Source organism: Cryphonectria parasitica (genome assembly GCF_011745365.1).
Source record: "Cryphonectria parasitica EP155 unplaced genomic scaffold M406scaffold_4, whole genome shotgun sequence".
NCBI lineage: Eukaryota > Fungi > Ascomycota > Sordariomycetes > Diaporthales > Cryphonectriaceae > Cryphonectria > Cryphonectria parasitica.
In genome coordinates, this window is record NW_024468912.1 from 1,095,878 (window position 1) to 1,115,217 (window position 19,340).

The following is a 19,340-nucleotide window of genomic DNA, read 5'->3' on the forward strand; positions in this document are numbered from 1 at the left end:
AACGTGAGAGACGTGAGTGAAGCTACGCTTGATCAACAAAAGTCCAGCTCTAGGAGAGATGAAGGTGAGCACTGAACATATACCGCCAGAGACAACATGTAACGCCCTACGTATTCATAACATTCAGCAGGGCAGCGGCCCACCGTACACCGCGCAGGGTTACTCTTTTTTTTTCCAGGAGTCTTTTGTGGGTCTCGTCGAACGACAGAGTCTTGTCAGGCTGGGTTGGAAGAGGCTTTGATGTCATCCCGACTCAAGGGGGGGCGAAATTGATCAATACGGGGTTTTTTATTATTATTTTTTTATTTTCCTTTTTCCATCGATTCGCGCTCCAAGCACCACCTGCGGCATGGCGTAGAGGCTTTCGCTTACCTAGAACAAAGCACCCTGGCCTGACTCGACGGAGCACTGTGACCCGGTACTGTGTAGGGTGGTTGTAGTCCGGCCCAGGAAGCACGGCCATGTCTTGATTATTATGGGAAGGGGCCTCTGGAGGAAGGGGCCGAGAACAGAAAGGGCATGATTCTAGCCCAACGGCGTCCCCGGCCTTGCCTTACTCAGCAGCTAGGCGGCAAGAGCCAAAAGGCTGAGACAGAAAAAAAGTAGAAGAAAAAAAAAATAAGGGAAAGAACAAAGCGTCCATCCTCCTTTTTCTCGTACGGACTGGCGTCATCCTCCTATTGTAGATCCCACCCTATTTGCTCGCAAGGCCTACGAAAATCATCGCCCTTTTCTTCTTCTTAAATACGTCAAATCCCCACGCACGCCCCAGCGGTGACCGCACACTTCTTTTGCCACGTCGCTGACGGCGCTGACCCTCTCTCTGACGAACGTGTTCCGTCCTGTATATTATCTCTCCCTCGGATGTCATCTCATTTTGTACATGTAAGCAAAGAAACCGCCATTATGCACCTCAATTCGTCAGCGGATGATGGGGCGGGCATGATCTTGGTTTTTGCAGGATTCTATGCAATTTTGCAAAGCAACTTTTGCCGAACCTACTGACCTGGACCGAGTATCAGAGACGATTGTTGGTACCTATGTACATCGTTTCGGACAGAATTGGTGCCGAGAGTTTTTACGAACTGCTCAAAAAGCATTTGATTTTTTTTTTTTTAATGTAGCTTATGCCAGCCAGCGATTGAGTCGTCAAGACATGGTCACCCTCTCAGAGCCTTTTGTTACCTTTCTTATCTTGGGGCTTTTGACACGCGTGGAATGATTGGAGATTGATCAAACCGACTGGACTGACTAGCGCTTCTGAATCACGTTGTGACAACATAAATGCCCAGAAACCTTAATCCAAGACGAGGTTTCGTCACAAGACATCAATTCTCCCCGAGCTCGATGGCTGAGATATTGACATACTTCAGCCGTCGAATACCGAGTTAAATGGCCTTCTCTTTACTTGTCATGTAAAGAGATTGAAGTCCATGCTATTTTCATACCCATGTCAATCCGGGGATCCCCCCCTCCCCGCGGGGCCTTCATGTTACCATGCTACGGCCTATCTTTACCAGGGCAAATTGCAAGAATGATGCTGTGGGGATATTTGGAGCCAATGTGGAAGGCTGAGATGGGAACGTCTTTGAAGGCGTTTCTTCTACGAATCCGGAATATGTGTCGCATATTCGGGTCTCCAAGGAGTTTGCCCGTAAGCCAATGACATACCATAGAAGCATTGTGTATTTGATCTTGACTTCTTCAACATGACCTTGAACTTTATCGTTGTTGAGGCTCACTTGGCCACGACTGAACACGAGCAGGTCGGCATCAAGAGCACTAGACTGTTCAATATAAGAATGTAAACTTTGTAAATCATTACGAAGCCATTCTTCATTGCTGATCTGCGACTTCTTGGCGTAATACTTGTAGTCTAATAGTGGGGAGCTGCCGCCCATCATTATGATGCGCCAGGTCGTCTTCAACACTTGGCATCTAGGCACTGCTAGAACACGGAGCCATTTATGAATGATGAGATGACCTACAGTCCTTATACGGTGAGACAGCTCTGATGTACACTGCAGGTCACGGCATGACCGCCGTCCTGGAGCTGCTCATCAGGCGGGAAGCGGACATGGAGCTCTGCACGAGGAAAGGTGAGACGCCACTTGGTACAGCGATACATTTTCACAGCCATGGCTGTCTTTGCCCAGGGCTGTCTTTCGTGTCCTTCTGAAGCATGGGGGAAATAATTGGTGATCGATGTCTGGGGAAACACCATCCTGCACGGGGCAGCGTGGTGTGTAGCTGGAGTGACGATGCGCATCCCAGAAGAGCATGGCTTGCCAGGAGTGGATCTGTACCGCAAAGACAAGGACGGAAAGACGGCTAGGCGTCTCTTTGATGAACGGTCACACAAGACTGACCAGCGCAGGTTGTCATTTTGGGCCTTTGCTTGCGGTCGAGGGGTACGTTTGAGAGCGAGGAGGAACTTATGATGCTGTCGAGGATATGAAGAGAAATGTTTCGGGTGAGAGACGGGATGGAAAATGGCTGTCTAAGGGGCGGGTGCTTGGGTTAAGGAGCCTACGACTTAAGTAACTATCCACTACCATCTAAGGCGTGCCGGGCTCTACGCCACTAAAGGCACTACAGTATAACAACACCCTAAGCATACACCCCTACCGCACAGCAAAGTGGGGGGACTCGGCCGTTTCCCTCAGCCGCCCTGCCGCAAGAACTCCACCACGCGACAGACCAACGTCACTCTACCAGACCCTCCTCCTTCTTATCGATCTCGAAACCTCGTGCGACCACAGATTGGCTTGAATCGCGAGTCGCTGTTGATTTCACACACACACACGCGAGGACATCGTCCTTGCTCCATTCTTTCTCCCCCTCGAGCCCTGCTATACTCTCCTGTTTTGCTTAGCCAATCATGTCGAACCCAAACGCCCTGTTCCTCCTCGCGGACCACATCAAACTGTCGCTGCTGGAGCGCAAGAGGGCGCAGGCACTGAACCTCCACAGCGACTCGCAGGACGGGCACATATCACGATCTCTAGAGCAATTTCGAGATGGGCTGGAGGCTCTGCAGGCGGAGCAGAAGCGGCTGGAGGAGGCAGGCGAGGACACGTACGATCATCTTTCCCCTCATAAAACACATGCCGTGGCACAATCATCAATTCCCTCCACAGCTTTTGGCTAACAAGATCTACAAACTGCAGAGACAAGATCGCGACACTCTCCGACTCCCTGCCTAGCCTACAGAAGCAGTTCGACGATCTCACCTCGCAGTTCCACGGCTTCTCCTCCCCCGGCACAGCCGCGACCCTCACGCATCCCAACGACCCCTCGCTAGCCGAAGACTTTGCGCACGCCGAGAGCACCACCTCCACCTCTCCATCGACCTCCAAGAGCACGCCGGCCAAGACATCCCTCCGCGGTGCACCAGGCGGCACCAGCAGCGGCAACAAGTCCGTCCGCTTCACCGACCCCTCCACCGCCGCCTCCTCCTCTCCCGCAGGCAACGACGACGACTACGACGCCAACGCGGCAGCCCTCTTCGGCCAGCCCTACCGCGACGACCCAGACGCCCCCGCCGGCTACCGCGACCAGGCCGCGGACCTCGACAACCGCCAGATCCACGCGTACCACTCGCAGATCCTGGCCGAGCAGGACGAGCAGCTCGACCGGCTGGGCGAGTCCATCTCGCGCCAGCGCGAGCTGAGCATGCAGATCGGCGACGAGCTCGACGACCAGGTCGCCATGCTCGACGACCAGGAGGCGCTCGTCGACCGCCACCAGGGCCGGCTGGACCGCGCCCGACGGTCCGTGGGCCGCATTGCTCGGAGCGCGGGCGAGAGCAAGCAGATGATTGCTATTATTGTGCTTATTGTTATACTGGTGCTACTGATCGCCGTGCTGAAATGAGCGGGGCTGGGACTTGTCTATGTGGGCGCGGATCTTGGTCTATTCTTTCTTTTGCGAGTCCTGACGATGATTCGAAGAAGATGGCGATGATCATGTGATGATGTTTGACATCGAAGACAGCGCAACGAAATGCCAAATAATCTGTGGTCTTGTTGTGTCGCTCGGCCATAATTCTGGACGGTAATGTGATCCCTCATGTTTGTCCCCGGCCACATTGCTCGGGTATTGGGAGGCGTCCAAAGGCGTTTGGGGAGTTGCGAAAGCGGGACCGATATAATTCGCTCGAAGAAAGTTACGCGCGCTGAAAGTATTGCTCTTTTCCAGCTGAATCACACTCAACCAGAGACCGAAGCGTGTCCATCTTTTTTCCATCTTTTGAAAGTTTTCCAATTCAGGTCTTGCTACAGACGCTCTCATATCAAATCGATACCTTCAAATGATGTGATGAGGTGCCCTAGGTTTTGAATGCCCAACGCCTTTATTTCTTGTCAAGGCAAGGCCATGCTATGCATGCATGCCTCTCCAAAATCATACCATACCTAAACGCCGAAAGTCCGCGCCAGATGCTCTTCCTCACTTTGCATACTTGCATGCATGACCCTCCACCCATAGAGATGGGAGGAAGGAAACGGACTCAATATTAGTGTTTCCTGAAGCCATTCCTCTTCTGCGCAGGCTGGCTGCCGTATGGCCTCCGGCTCTGCACCTTCTTGTCCTTGGACATGCTCGCGCCCAGCTGAATGTCCACGCGCGGCGGGGTGGCAAAGCCGAAGCTCTTGGCGACCTTGACGAGGTCCAGCTTGTGCACGTCAAAGACACTCCGCAGGGAGTGGCTCGCGTAGGCGTGCAGGTAGGAGCGGTAGCCGTCCTTGGCGGACTGGTTGAGGTAGTAGTTCTTGCCGATGAGCTTCTCGAGCTGGGACTGGATGTTGAAGATCTTGGAGGAAGGAAACTCGAACTCGACCACGGGAACGCGCGCCGCCTTGAGGTGCGAGAGGAAGCCGACCTCGGAAGGCTGCAGGAACATGAGGGACCGACCCTTGGTGTTGGAGCCACGGGCTGTCCGGCCTACGCGGTGGATGTAGTCGCGCGGGTCATCTGGGGGATCGAACTGAACGATCCAGTCTACTGCCGGGATCTACATAGAAAAATTAGTATGATGATAAATCATTCCTCTAATCCTAGAACAGATGAGAGAAGGATAAAGGGAGGAACGAGATGGACTTACGTCGAGGCCTCGGGCTGCCACATCCGTGCAGATGAGTGTGCCCTGCTTGGCGTTGCAGAACTCAAAGAAAGTGTTGGTCCGGGCCTGCTGCTTCATCTTGCCGTGCAGATGGAGGACAGGAAGGTCGATAAAGTTGAGAAGCTCGCTGAAGTACTTGACCGAGTTACAACTCGAAAAGAACACCTATTTCCGTAGGTTAGCCTTGCGGATTCTCGAGACTTTTTGATGAAATTCACCTTCACGGCCTGCCATTCATAGAACTCACAATAATCTTCTTCTTGGCCATCTTCTTCAAGAAGCTGAACAGCAGCAGGAACCGCTTGTCCGCATCCACAAGACAGTACCCCTGCTCGACGCCCTCGACCGTCGAGAACTGCTTCTCCTCGTCGACGTTGATATACAGAGGACCCGGCCGCAGGGAGATCCTCGCGAGGTCCTCCACCTTGGTCGTCTGTGTGGCACTGAACAGCATTGTCTGCCTATCGTCCTTGGGCAGGATCTTGATGATCTGGCGCATCTCGTCCTCGAACCCAATCTCAAGAATCCGGTCGGCCTCGTCGATGATCAGGCTCTTGAGGTTCTTGAACACAAACGGCGTATTCTGCAGGTGGTCCAGCAGCCTTCCGGGCGTGGCGATGATCAGGTTGACGCCCTTGGACAACTTGTCTGCCTCTGCCCGCCTGTTGGCGCCGCCAATGACGATGCCGTACGTCTGGCTGTGGTGCTTGAGCAGGTCGCGGGCGACACTGAAGATCTGCAGGGCGAGCTCGCGCGTAGGCGACACCACGATGACGCCCGTGCCATTGCGCGGCTTGAACTTGAGTGCGTGCAACATCTCGATGGCCGGGATCAGGAACGCGAGCGTCTTGCCGCTGCCCGTCTTGGCCGCGCCCAACACGTCCTTGCCCGTGAGCAGAGGCGGGATGCCACGCTTCTGAATCTCCGTCATGGTCTTGAATCCCATCTCATCGATCGCCTTGATCGTTTTCTCGGAGAGGCCCAGCTCGTGGAAGGAGCTCACTTCGGTACCGGCCGCCTGGGGGAGGGAGAGGTGGGACTGCGGGAGGTCGGCCTTGGCTGCCTCGGGCGGCGAGGCTTCTTCGTTTTCGTCTGCGTCGGAGCCATCCTCTTGTTCGTGCTCAGCAGGCGGTGCTACATCTTCCTGCTGTTCCTCTTCCTCGCCGTCCTCCTGGACGACATCCTCGACCTCTGGCTCAGGCTCCTCGACGACCTTGGTCTTCTTAGACTTCTTGGACCGCCTCTCCGTCGTGTCCTTGGAGGCGTCCTTCAACTTCCTCTTCTTGCTAGGGTCGGACGCCATTGTGAAAGGGTATCTCGGAGTGGCTCGGTGCGATTTGGGCGGTAGTTGTGACCTGGCGACCACGTTCAAGACTGTTGCGCGACGGAGGTGCAATTGAAACAAGATGGCGAGAAGAAGAACATGGGGGGAAAAAAAAGGCGGCCGACCCAACTTTTTTTCGGGGGTGTGCTGATAAGATAGCCGCGGGGCCACTACTACGAACAGGGACTGGACTTACTCAGGGGTCGTAGTATGTACAGGTTAGTACGTATACTGTCCCGCTAACCCTGATCGATTTAAGACTGCTATATCGACTTTACAGAATTCAATCTTCTTTTCCACCACTCCGGGCAGAGTTGTTATGTTTTAGTATCGCAATTGGGAAATGCATACTGGTCTTTTGTTGGGAATTTTCTACGATGATTGCACTTGGAAGGAATCGGGGTTGATGATTCTGACTCTCGATGCACCCTCAGTACTGTCATTCGACGCTCACATCTGGTAATCAACGGATGTACTTTAGGTACTTCAGTCCGCCTCATAGTATGTATCGGTCGACATTTGAATCTCTGTACGATGGCACTCAGCCTGCCTCTGGCAAGATGGCCCTGTCATTTATGGTATCTTGATTAGGTAGGAAGTGTACATGTGCATAAAGCCGTTCTTTTGGGTTGATTTTTCTTTTTTTCATTCATAACCCCCTGGTCCAATGAGTTGCAAATCAATGCTGCTGCTGACCGTTTCGAAACTCCTATGTAATGTGCGGGTGATATAACAGTGTAATCCCCCTTTCCCTTTTATATGAAATATAAACATAACAATGCTCGCAGAACCCAGGGCGGGGGACCAAGTGCATGCATGATCGAGGTCCCCACGCAAGACAAGATCATAAAACTCATTGCAGTGCCGAGGGGATAGGATCCTCGTGCTTGGCCGTGCTGCCCTTGCCGCGCCACGTACTGACGGCAGCGATCTTAGCGTCCCACCTCTGCTCGTCTGTGCCGTATGCCCGGGGGGTCAGCTTGATCAGCGTGTGTAGGGGCACGTGCATCCACGGGCTCTTAGCCTGGTCGCGCTTCATAAAGTACGCGTAGATGCACCGCAGCACCGCCTGGTGTGTCACAATCAGGATGTCTTCGGACCTTTCCAGCTCCATGATGATAGGCTCCAGCCGGATCACCACGTCGCGGTAGGACTCGCCGCCGCGGTATCGGTAGTTGTACTTGTCCTCGTCACGTGCCTCAAAGTCCTCCGGGAACTGATCCTTGATCTGCTGGTAGGTCATGCCGTCGCATGCACCTGCGTCCAGCTCGTCGAGAGCTTTCCACTGCAGCTGATTGTAGTGCTTGGGCAGAAATCGCGCGGTGGCGATGGTCCGCTTCAATGTGGACGTCCAGACCGTGAGGGGACGATCATCCTGTGGGCATGGTGTGAGCAACGTGCACCAAAGGGAATCAAGGCAATAGGGAGTATTTTCTTCCGTTCTTCATTTTACCTTTCTTTTCATTGTTTATGGAATGACAAGAAAGGGAAGAAGAAAGAGTAGTTACTTACACCCACTGATTCGCGGACCAATTCAGGAAGCTTGCGTGCGTACTGTTCCCCGCGGGGTGACAGCAGCGCATCGCCTCCAATTCGCCCATCCAGGTTGTACATGGACTCGCCGTGCTGGGAGAATGGAACCACGTTAGTAATGCCAAGACAAAACCCCTCAGCTGTAGACCTGTAGGGAACGACCAAAAAAACAGAGAAAACGCACCCGTGACAGCCATACAGACCGGGGTCTGATGTGCAGGTTCATGAGGTAGTAGACGACCCGGCTCTGCAGGTAGTCCTGGATACGGTTGATGATGACCTGTTTGCCGACATCCATGATCTTCAGATAGGTGAGATGCTCCTCGTCACCATCCTCGTTGACGGACTTGTATATCTTTTCGTAGTTTCGAATGCGGTTGCGGAAGTCGAGCGCGGCCTGCTCTGGGTCCTGGCCCTTGTAGTCCGGGCTTGTGGTCTTAACGTCTCTTATATTTGCCATGATCAGGTTCTCGTCATCGCACTTGGACTCGACATAGATGACCTCGATGCCGGCCTTTGAACAGATCTCGAGGATCCACTTGCGCCGCTCCTTGGTCGAGTTGGTGGCATCCAGTATGGCCACGACGCCGTTCTCGGTCTTGAACCACCTCAACATGTCGGCCACCGCCGCCTCAGCGGCCGCCTTCCTCTGCCGCTCACCCTCCACGTTGGTTGTATCGAAGAAGTCGGCGGTGGGTTGGGCTGCGGCCTTGCGACGGTAGCTGCCGACGTTGAAGGTCTGAGAGGGTATGGAAAGCCATTGGAGGTATCTCTGGGCTGCAGCAGCGACGGGTGTTAGATTGCTCGTGTCCAAAGCTAGGTCTTCACAGCTTCCGTCGCCCGGGCAGACAGAACAGTGGTGGAGGGTTGGGGGTGTCTCAGCGGATTGGTGTGCTATACAATATCACCAGACAAAAACGGCGTCAATTGCAACGAAATCAAGGCATGGGTTGCGGGAGCAAGACAGGATGACGACACACAGGAGAGAGGAAAATGGGGCAGCACAGTGATACGAAGGAGGGGGAGAACTATTTACCCTTTTGTGCAATGTAGCTTTTACCTCGGGCTGGCAAGCCCACCATGACCACGCAGATACGCGTGTCCTCCACCTGGACGCCTATCCCATTAGCCTTCGCAGGAGCCATGACTGGCCGCGGATTGTGGAATAGACAGCTGGATGCCGAGAATATTGCGAAATCATAGAGAGGCTGGCGGAGGGAAGCTGAGAAGGACGCGAGATGGACTCGTGCGTGCGCGCGCAGAACAATGTTTGAGGTATGCGGTTTTTCAGAAAACAAATAAGACAAAAGATCGGGATTTGCAGGGTGAGCTTGGTGATTGGTATGATCGCGTGCGTTTTCGAGCTGCAGCTATGGAGCGAGGATGGATTTTGTAAAGTTGGAGAAAAGATGCATGCAGGAGGGGTGTTTGCGGCTACTACTGTAGCTACGCAATCGCAAGCCCAATGGCGGCAAGAAAAGGGACTTTGACACCAAAGTACTCGGGACTGCGTTATGATGTATCGGGTGTGGTGGGGTCTGCGCCTGCCCTTCTTGCGGTTGTCTCCTCGCAGCAACGGGCGGGTGGAACTCTTTTTTTGGTACTTGTAGAGGGAACAATGCGAGAGTAGGGAAAAGACGGCCTGAAAAGCCACAGGGCTGATGCTTGATCGACGGACAAGGGAGGGCAGTAACGGAGACTTGTGGCCAAGGGTTGATCGATGTACTGTGGTAGACGCCTGGGAAAACGTAGGTGGAAGAAGAAAAAGCCACCAAGGCTGTCCTCGTTGTTGAAATTTTGTATAAAAAGGAAAAGTTCGGAGGAGACAGAAAGCAGGGAGGTATTAAAAGAAGAAAAGAAAAGAGAAAGAGAATAAAAAAGTAAGAGCAAGAGGAAAAGAAAAGAGGACTAGCTTGTGATTATGACAGCAGGAGAGAAGGAGGGAAAGAGGGAGCGGGGTGCGCTGGCGGAACAGACGGTGAGCGTGAGCTTGAGTGATTCCAACAATCAATGCAGTTCAGATAATGACGAGAGCTTTGTCTCTTTCCTCCCCCAGGATGTGAAGGCATGTGTCTGTGTGTGTGTGTGTGTGTGTGTGTGTGTGTGTGTGTGTGTGTGTGTGCCCAGGTACCGTGGTACCAAAAGCTCCTGATCGGAATTCTCAGGAACAAAAATTGGTTCCAAGATGCTCTTCTTCGACCGGCTATTCCTGTCTCCCGCGCCGTTGGTGGTGGTGGTGGTGGTGTTGGTTGGGCCTTGTTCTCAGGGAGATCAATACCTAGGCTCTGCTAGGGGACTTCCTAGCATCCCCTGGAAGCATTGGCCCTGAGATGATGAACCTCGTGTGAAAAGCTTAGCACTAGCGTCCCCTGCCTGGCTGACCCGGAACCTGGGCCCGCCTGTAGATGCTTCCTCCACCCGGTTCACCCCGCATTGCAAGGCAGGAAACCCCACTGTAATCCACCTGGGCTGCAGAACCTGATGCTTCTGGAACAGGGACCCTGTCTGCTTGACTCTGGTCAATTCAGGGGTTGGCCATGTACTTTGCCGGACTTTGCTGTGAACTGACGTATCCAACTTTCAGCCAGAGAATTGGCTTTTTTTTCGTCTTTCCACCTTTTTATTCCCACTCAGTTTTTATTTTCTTTTTCCTTTTCTTTTTCTTGCCCTCCATTTGTTTGGGTGCCTCTTTCAATTTTGGCGGGCAGCATGGTGCACAGATGCGGCTTTTTTTTCTGGCGTTTCTTGATCCCTTTTTTCTTTGCTTCCCCTTCTTGGCCATCCATGTCATCCTCATGTTGTGACAGGTTGGGCCGAGGATCAAGGCCAAGCATCAGCTTCAGCCAGCCGCCATGTCTCGGATGCAAATAGCACTTTTGAGGTGACCACAACCGTCTCAGCTCAGCAGCTTTTCTCTCTCTCATATGCAGGTGACAACTTTCACATGACTACCAAGGTTCAGGTGTGGTCAAGGTGGTAGTACCGCAGCCGAGTCGCAGCAAAAAGTATCCACGGGACACGGGACACGGCTGTGGCGCGGCTATGCGGTCGGCCCATCTCCCCATATCCCCAGAATCTGGTCACTGGGTGGGCATCCCGTACCTCTCCGATCAGCAGGCCTTTTATCATCGTATGTTTTCTCCCCATCCTTTCTCCAGATTTTTCTTTCCACCATCTTGTCATTCTCCTCACTCTTTGGCCTTCCCCAGGATCAAAAGATGGGGTTTCCTGCAACTGTCTCCCCATACTCTCGACGCCCGCTTCCCATCGGGGCTCATTTACACCGTGCTGCAGCACCAGGTGACCTTCAGAATTCGATATCCCAGGCACACTGATACCCTCTTCACATGTGGGTAAAGGCACTGCGCCCCCTTGCTGGTGTCACAAGGTACATGGACCATCCGGGTTGGCTCACCCCCTCCCATAGCGGCACTGCTTGAGACCTTCATCTCGGGGACCTGCTCAAGGCCGTGGGGGAGAAGGGGGGCGCTCATTTGCCACGGCCCACGAGATAGCTCTCGTGTTGCCAAGGAGTTTTGTTGGAGAGGAATCTGGCACTCAAAGGCACTGCAGCGTGTTTGTGTGCACCGTTTCTTATTCGTTCTCGACACGGGGGCGACTGCCACCCAAGACCCACTCGGGCCATCACCCAGAGCCCACTTGGGCGCTGTCCACTACCCCTGATGACGCACTTTCAGGAAACCCTCCTTCACCGCCTGCTCGTTCAATCTTTTTGCTATGAATCTGATCCTTGTCTCACAGCCGCTCCAATGCGAGAGCGTGATACAGAAGATGGGGGAAAAGAGAAAGCAAGAAAAGAAGAAAAGAAAAGGAAAGGAAAGGCTTGGAGGCTGCAGCGAACTCGATACTCAGGCTCGCTCGGGTGAATGGACCACTTGGCTTGTAATGACATGCGACAACTGTGTGCATGCCACCAGTCGTGCTATACTGTAGCCATGACTTGGCACAGATGGTGGGTAAATTTTTAGGTGGAAGATGGAACAGGAAAGAAGACGAAGTCTTTTCTTTCTCTCACGTACCTTGCTAAAGGACCAGGTATGTGCTCTTTCTCGACCCGGTCGAGATGGCTGGGTTGGTGGTCCTGGGGAGATGTGCCTCATCTTCGGGTCTCGGCGAGTTGTACTGGCGATCGTCAGTCACTATGGTCGTAGATATGTCCGATCGCGGGGTCTTCTTTTTTTTGTTTTTTTGTTCTTTCTCTACGAGCTTGCACCCGACGAGTGTTGGGGAAAACGCTCACCTGTTGGTTTCAGAAGTCCCTCTTCTATGGCAGAAAAAATTGTATGTCTGAGAGAAGTTTGGAAGGGAAGCAATGATCTAGCAAGGGATGGGGGCGCAAGGGAAGTTGCAACGTGATAAGGGGTCCAGTGATGGTGACTATCGAGTTATACGGGTGGTGATTAATTGAGTGGTATGGGGGGCTTACCAAGTGCAGGTGATGGTGGACAGGAAGCGAATGAGAGTTGCTCCAGACACTCCGTGGGCTTTGCTGATTCAGATCTGGACTGCAGGCTCCCGCGACGCGAGTGGGCGGTTAACAGATAAGCCATGATAAGCGAGATGGCGTCTTATGGTCTTTCGGTGGTTTATGGTTCATGTGCTACCACGCTGCGGGCAGAGATCCATGCATGGAATGAGGTGAAGTAAAGATCAAAAATATGGAGATAGGTGCAGAGAAACACATCAGAAAACCAGAAGAAATATGTAGCCTAGGTAAGTGAGGATGAGTGGTTGTGGGGAAGAATACTAACGCCACACACTGACATGATGCGTGACTGAGAGGACTGTGGTCTGGATGTGATGCCAATGACTGCAAACAAAACAAGGCTAGTGCAATCACCCTGAAATATCTTCTGATAAACCTGGTAACTGGGTGCTAAACATGGCGATGGCTGCTCCTGAATGTGCTGTCGAGGTCTTGTTTGCAAAGGGCAGGGGGCTGCTGGCCGTAAGATGATTCGAGAAGATCCCAAGTGCGACCTAGGTCGCGAGCATGGGAGAGTCCAGTTGAAGACAATATTATTAATGCGTAAGATTTCTCAAGGCACGAAAGGTAAAGCCAGCCATGCAATGCTGCAGTTGGCGGTGCGCTTTCGCTACTTGTTGAGGACAGGGCAAAGTCTCCCACTGAAAGAATCAGCCAGCGCGTGAAAAGGGGGGCCTTCCAGTTGTTGTTGCAAGGCAGAAGCTTCGCTGAGGACGTGATGTGATGATTGATTATGCTTTCCTGCATGTGATGCAAGATAGAGAAAGGATGAGCCAAGAAAGCTGACAGTGAAATATCGTAGAAGGTTTTGCTGAGAGACGGTTATGCTGACGAACTAGCAGATGTTGAGAAGAACACATTGCCAAGATAAAGAAGGTTCAGAGCAAGAAATTGGTTCTATTTACATTTACATTTGAAAAACTGGGCTTTATAGAAGTTTATATGCGCTGGCAGATGTGGTTGCTTTCAGACGGTGAGTCTACACATGCACAGTTGCGGTCGCCCCAGCTTTCGGCCTCATTTGTAGTCATTCAACCAACTCGAGTCTCTCACAAGCACATATGATACACAGCTTCAATTCACTGAGATCTTGTAGTCACACTTTGATCACATCACAGGTATTATTCAGTAGCCTGCCGGTAGCCAAGTCTTCTGACTCTCAGCTACGCCTCAGCTGTGAATGTAAAATCAGGTTTGGCCTCATGGTCATTATGTCTGTATAATAACAGACTCTTGCAGGTGTATGTTGCTCAAAGACTGCCAGCAGAGGTCAAAGAATGAATATTTTCCAATAGAGTCTGTCACCACCCGCATCAAGTCATGACCTGAACAGCCCTGAATCCATTTCATTTTCCCTATTATATTACACCTAACTGCCTACTTCGTCTCAATGCTGGACCAAAGACTTTCCAAATTATATTCTCCAAACACCTCCTTCCCCTCCCCGTCTCTGGCCCACAGAGGCAAGGACACTGATGGAAAGATTGAGCATTCTAAAACATGTCTGAATCAAGACTTGGAGAATATAACCTATCAATCACTACAATCTCATTGCGACACTAGTAAATATACCGATCACCATCTATTTTGCTACATCTCTTGCCTCTCAATAGAGTCCTGTATTTGTGGCCGACAGAATACATGCTCTCACTTTCCTCTCACATAACAATAAGAGCCTACTCTATTACCGCGCTTTACATCAGCATACAAAACGAGGGGAAATTGCAACTAGCAACATGTTGGCCACCAAACTTCGACTCCTTTTACTTCATAATAAAGTTAAGTTCCTCGATTCCTGGTCCGCAAACACTCTGCAGCTCACGTCCAATCATGTACTATATGTATTCCCTCTGCTCCAACTCTTTCAAAATTCAAAGTCAATAATTAATTATGACTTATCTGTGATCTATGTTTACAAATGGCAATGCGCTGAATCCTTTTGTATCACAGAACTTATCATTAATATCCGGTAGCTGGATCGCCAGTGTTCGGACGGAAATGTATGTGAATATCATATTCCCAGTAAGAAACACATTACACCAGGGCCCCTCAGCACTCTAGACAATGATACACGCGGCCTGTACGAGAATGTGTTCTACTATGTTAGTATGGAGTTGAACTCGAATGAGGGCCTTCTGACTCACATTCTGACTTGTTCATTCTCCAGCATTCTTTGACTTGTGCAGCTCTCTTCCATCTCTTTTGTGCTCCTTCAAGTCCGGTTTCATCTCGTTGACCATCTTCTTGGCTTCTTCATTGAGTTCCGCCAGTGTACCTGCCGGGGCTCTCCTCAACTTAGCGTAGCGCGCTTTTCTGAGACAATAGTGTTCGTCGAATTGGCATTTTTGGTCCATTTCTCGTAGGATCTCTAGTAGAGAGTGTGATGTCTTTCGCTTACGGTCCTCGGAAAGGACTACAAGCATACCCTCCTCGACAAGATCCAGAAGGTCATGCATCCAGAGTGTACAATTTTCATCGCTATGAAGGTCGCTTATTTTCTACATGTCATTGTCAATCAATGCATCAAGGTACGTATCATCTGGACTAGCTGTCACACGGAACTGTCGTTATCACTGATAAGACGAAGCGGAACACTGACCTTTGTAACTGCCTCCTTCATCGTAAAGACGTATGCTTCCTTATTGTATTGGACTGTGCGCTGAATATCGAAGAAGATGTCTGTCTTGGTTCCAAAAATGAAGGTGGTCATGCGTTCACCGTCAAACTTTTTCTTTCCTTGGGAGCCTTTGAGCAACCAGCAAAGAAGCTCTAGATATAAGCACCCCAGTGTCCATATATCAAAAGCTCTGGATATCGTACCGCCTTTGATATCGCATTCGGGTGGCCTATAGGAAGGCGTCGTTTTCAACCCGGTGTTAGGCTGCATGGATTTGCTCTTGTCACTGTTGATAGCTGTGAGACCAAGGTCCGAAATCACCAAAATCCCCCTATCGTTGTTTCTTGTTGAACTGCGAGGTCCAGATCCGTACCAGAGGATGTTCTCGGCCTTGATGTCTCCATGTCTGCCAAATCGCTTGTCGGATTGAAGGTGAGATGGGTTGTGGATTATGCTGACAGCTTCCATAATCCCTAGGCACTGTTTCGAAAGCCATCGAATTAGGTCAACATCGCCCCAATCAGGGTTCGGCTCAACATTGCTCCAATAATGATCAAGGTCGCAATCTGCCCAAGGGAAGATCATGTGATATTGTTCACGCTGTTCAAACGTTGCGAGAAGAGTGACGAGGTGCCTGTGAGTCTTTCCGCTGAACCTTTTGAGGGCATTGACTTCCTGTTCAAAGTCAACTTTAGTCCGGGTTTTCAGTTTCTTGACCGCGAACAGTCCGCCTGCAACGTTGATCTTGCCGAGAGCTTTCGTTAGCTTAGTTTCGTCCGAACGATATCTGAAGGAGAAGGATCTCTTACCGACTCTAGTACGTCGTGAAATTGGTGGCAAAGTGGATGAATTCGGACTTTCGTTACGGTGCCGTATCCACCAGACATTGCAGGAACCGGTGTGACGTTCTCATCTACCTCGCACCACGGTAGTATTACACCTGGATCGAATTTCTGATGATTGATCTCGTTGCTTCCCTCACGTAGACCAAAAACAGGTACTGTGAGACGTCTGTAGTGGTCGCAGAAGGCCTCGAGGATGTAAGTGTCCCAGTTTTCGAAACAGCAAGTTATCGGTTCCATTTCACGCATCAATACTGACTTGCCCTGATGGATTTTCAAGACAAGTGGCAATTGATTATCGCAGATTCCCTTTTTGCAAACCAGCACGTGCTCAATACTAGCCGACTTTGCAAGCAGCACGAGGATGGTGAAGATCAACACGCGAGCCTTACAACCTGGAAGAAGTATCTGCATTGACAAATTGTCTGCGACCGGTTTGCCAACACCAGATCTCAGGAGCTCATCACGAATGCTTTCTTGTGTCAAGAGTGCCTTCCAAATCGCGGTCGGCCAAAACGGCTGGATATACTCCTGAGCATGTTTGACCTTATGCTGGTGTAGCTGTTGGTTTAGAGGCTGGTCGATGTCTTTGGTGTACTTTGGGATCAAAGTAGTGAACTTTGGGATCAAAGTAGTGATATTCTTTGGCTCTTGATCAACATGTTCCTTGCGCTCATGACTGGGCGCTTGAACAAAAATCTTTGGAATTGAACGTTGATCTTCAGAGGGAGTGTGGTCAGGCTGTCGTTGTGGAAGCTGGGACATGATAAAGTTCCAGCCTGAAGCAATTTGTTTGTCACAGTCGTGAAGAAATTTCGACAAGTTCATTCCGATCTAATGTTGATGACAGTGCGGTGAGGTAAGAGAAGACGTGATGGCGGGAGGGAATGGAAGAGGAACGTGATTGTGGCAATAGGGATAGAAACGGGGAGGAGGGGGAGGGCAAGTGCAATCGAAATGAAGGAGAGTTGTTGCAGCCTACTTGTCAGGCCATCATCATCTGCAGCACCTGTGCAGCATCCGTCAGCCACCATACCCTTCTTCCCAAGCACCTGTATGCAAGATGGGACATCAATACGTATGCGGGTTAGTTCTTACAGTGAAGGGCACAAGTGTAAAAAGGCTAAGCACCATCTCCATTTCGATCACCTTTCAGCCGCGTATTTGTTATCACCGACTCAGCATGCAGGGTACCACACCTTGGTACCAGGCTTTGGTCCCAGTTTCTGCGTCATTAGTCCTCTTGCAGTGAGGGGCTATTCGGACAAGAAATACCATACGTGGGCTATGTCTGCATTATCAAAGCAATGTTGTATCCCGTACATGTCTTGATTACTATATTACATATGACACGATTCTAAGTCTATAACATTAGAGTGCAATGATCATAAAGTCGTTCCAAGACCATGCCGAACACCTTCAGAAGGCGATCGCGATTTTGTGATAGCGACATCCCTTGCGCTATTGGTAATGCTCCTTCAGAATCGCGTTGTGTAATTGGTCTTGTTCGTCCTGATTGCGTCAGCTCAGCCAGCCACTGAGGCGGGAATCGACCTGGACTCACAAGATTAAGGCTCCGTGGGATGGTGCATTGAAAACGACCCCGCTTCCACTTCCAACCAGACGATTAGCAATCAGAAACCCATTCGTATTTGTCGGGAATATGAAGGCTTCTTTTACCAGTACTGACGCCCTTCCATATCCGAACAAGCCGCCAAAGAAGGCCTCCAAGGCGGCCTGCTCCGTATAGGTAGCTCGAACCGTTAAAACAACCATACTGTTTAATATGACAAGCGGACCTCGGTATTCGGAAACGCTTCCAGGCTGGAAGAATGTGACGAAGGTGGCATATCATTCCAGAGTAAAACGGACCATTTAAGTTGACCCTTATTAGAGGCACCTCCTCAAAGATATATTTTAAATAGCGGTGAGACGTTGACCCTACGCCACGGACGGAGATTTACGGAGCTTTTAGTTCGGGGTGCGCGGGAGTACGTGGCGATGCCACAGATGTACAGGTGTAATCAAAGCCTAGCGGCCCCACACAATCCGTACAGCTGGTATTGCTTTGTCCAATCTGTTATATGAAAAGACGTGGCAATTAATTAAGAACAGCCTCTTTCGAAATCACAAGTTTTAGTTCTCAGAACCGCCAGTTGTACAGTTTGTCGTGGTGGTCAGTGTGGTGGTCCTAAGACATGGATCAAAGTGGGTCCCGGGTACTCAGTAACTATAAGGGTACCATCCATTTCGGGGTTTCATTTTCCATATTGACAGCAGCCATAAGGTATCTTTCCCCTTCTTTTCTCAAGTTTGTACCCTCTGGGTAGGTGTAAGACAGGCCTTTCACACTGTTTCTGTGCTCTTGTGGCCCTCATTTCCTGTCCTTGTTATCAATAGCATGCCTGGGTCGTGAGGGTTGTTGCCCATGGCTTTGGCAGCCGTTCTTTGTGTGCGACGCGCCTGAGTTCTGGTTCAGGACAGCAGCAGATGAATTGTGTGAGCATGAGTCAGTCGATCGTTTAGCTTGCCCATACGTCGGCACTTGTTAATGGCACCCGGGAGCTTACCCTAGCGTGCTAGGAAGAAAGACTGATGTCGAAGGGGATCTGAAAGATGGAATTGAGTAGAATTTTCTAGGAATATAGTTAAAAATGTATAAAAAGAAAGTCGTAATATATACATTTTGTAAAGTAAGCTAAGCTTGAGGCAGATAGAAGGCTTGGTTAGTCAACAACTGGAGGCTGTACGATAAGCGGGTATTGGCAGTGGCGCTTGTCAGCTGCACGGGACAAATATTTCGTATGCAGCTCGGTCCCAACGAGGATTTCTCCTACGTCAACACGCCAACGCCCTTGTCAAGTCGCCACAAGACAAACGATCAACGCGTATGTTCGATATCCGGTACCATTCAGCATGGATTGGGCCGAGGACTCTGTTGGTATCAGCGACGAAGACTTCAAGAAAGTATGGAGGTACGAAGAGAAGTATACGACGACTGTCCAGTTGACATCCGGAGACGAAGTGCGTATACGATCCTCTATGTGGTCCAGAATACTATTTGACATCAGGACAGACCCCATTGATATGCTCTCTGAAATCAGATAAAGAGTGGATGAGTTGGTTTGAATCGGTAAGGCCCTCACCGCTCACGATCTTGATCAAATACGAAACTTGAACGTACATTGACGAACGTCGCGTAGGAGGATTACCCTCATATAGACAGGGAAAACTGCCCGTCAGGACTAGTTTTGATGTAGGACATCCCGAGCCTTAAATCGCGTTGCAAGAGGAGATTATATTGACTCAGCATGAAGCCTGGCTAAACGAGTCGGTGAACCAGAGTTCACAGTGCCCATGCACACTACTTCAACCGACTGGCTATTCCAATATAA

General features: G+C 50.8%; 4 protein-coding genes across 4 annotated transcripts; 1 reads left to right on the plus strand and 3 right to left on the minus strand.

Moving 5' to 3' along the window:
* Positions 1–2,881: 2,881 nt before the first annotated feature.
* Positions 2,882–4,246, plus strand: M406DRAFT_289761 (uncharacterized protein; the record flags this gene model as incomplete). Its single annotated transcript, XM_040918867.1, has 3 exons — positions 2,882–3,078; positions 3,171–3,388; positions 3,503–4,246. The coding sequence occupies 3 exons, from the start codon at positions 2,882–2,884 to the stop codon at positions 3,874–3,876; spliced, it is 789 nt and encodes a 262-aa protein (XP_040776497.1). The 3' UTR covers positions 3,877–4,246.
* A 7-nt stretch (positions 4,247–4,253) lies between these two features.
* M406DRAFT_78350 (uncharacterized protein) lies at positions 4,254–6,434 on the minus strand. Its single transcript, XM_040925975.1, has 3 exons — positions 5,370–6,434; positions 5,105–5,287; positions 4,254–5,014 (listed from the first exon to the last, which is right to left on the minus strand). Exons 1-3 carry the CDS (start codon positions 6,423–6,425, stop codon positions 4,517–4,519), a joined length of 1,737 nt encoding a protein of 578 aa, XP_040776498.1. The 5' UTR covers positions 6,426–6,434; the 3' UTR covers positions 4,254–4,516.
* An 865-nt stretch (positions 6,435–7,299) lies between these two features.
* On the minus strand, positions 7,300–9,124 carry M406DRAFT_338975 (bifunctional 6-phosphofructo-2-kinase/fructose-2,6-bisphosphate 2-phosphatase; the record flags this gene model as incomplete). The annotated part of the gene is made up of 4 exons (XM_040921408.1): positions 7,300–7,821; positions 7,959–8,072; positions 8,164–8,756; positions 9,016–9,124. 4 exons carry the CDS (start codon positions 9,122–9,124, stop codon positions 7,300–7,302), a joined length of 1,338 nt encoding a protein of 445 aa, XP_040776499.1.
* A 5,071-nt stretch (positions 9,125–14,195) lies between these two features.
* Positions 14,196–16,825, minus strand: M406DRAFT_355961 (kinase-like protein). The gene is made up of 4 exons (XM_040923307.1): positions 15,913–16,825; positions 15,086–15,847; positions 14,631–14,984; positions 14,196–14,564 (listed from the first exon to the last, which is right to left on the minus strand). The coding sequence occupies exons 1-3, from the start codon at positions 16,771–16,773 to the stop codon at positions 14,643–14,645; spliced, it is 1,965 nt and encodes a 654-aa protein (XP_040776500.1). The 5' UTR covers positions 16,774–16,825; the 3' UTR covers positions 14,196–14,564; positions 14,631–14,642.
* Positions 16,826–19,340: the final 2,515 nt, after the last annotated feature.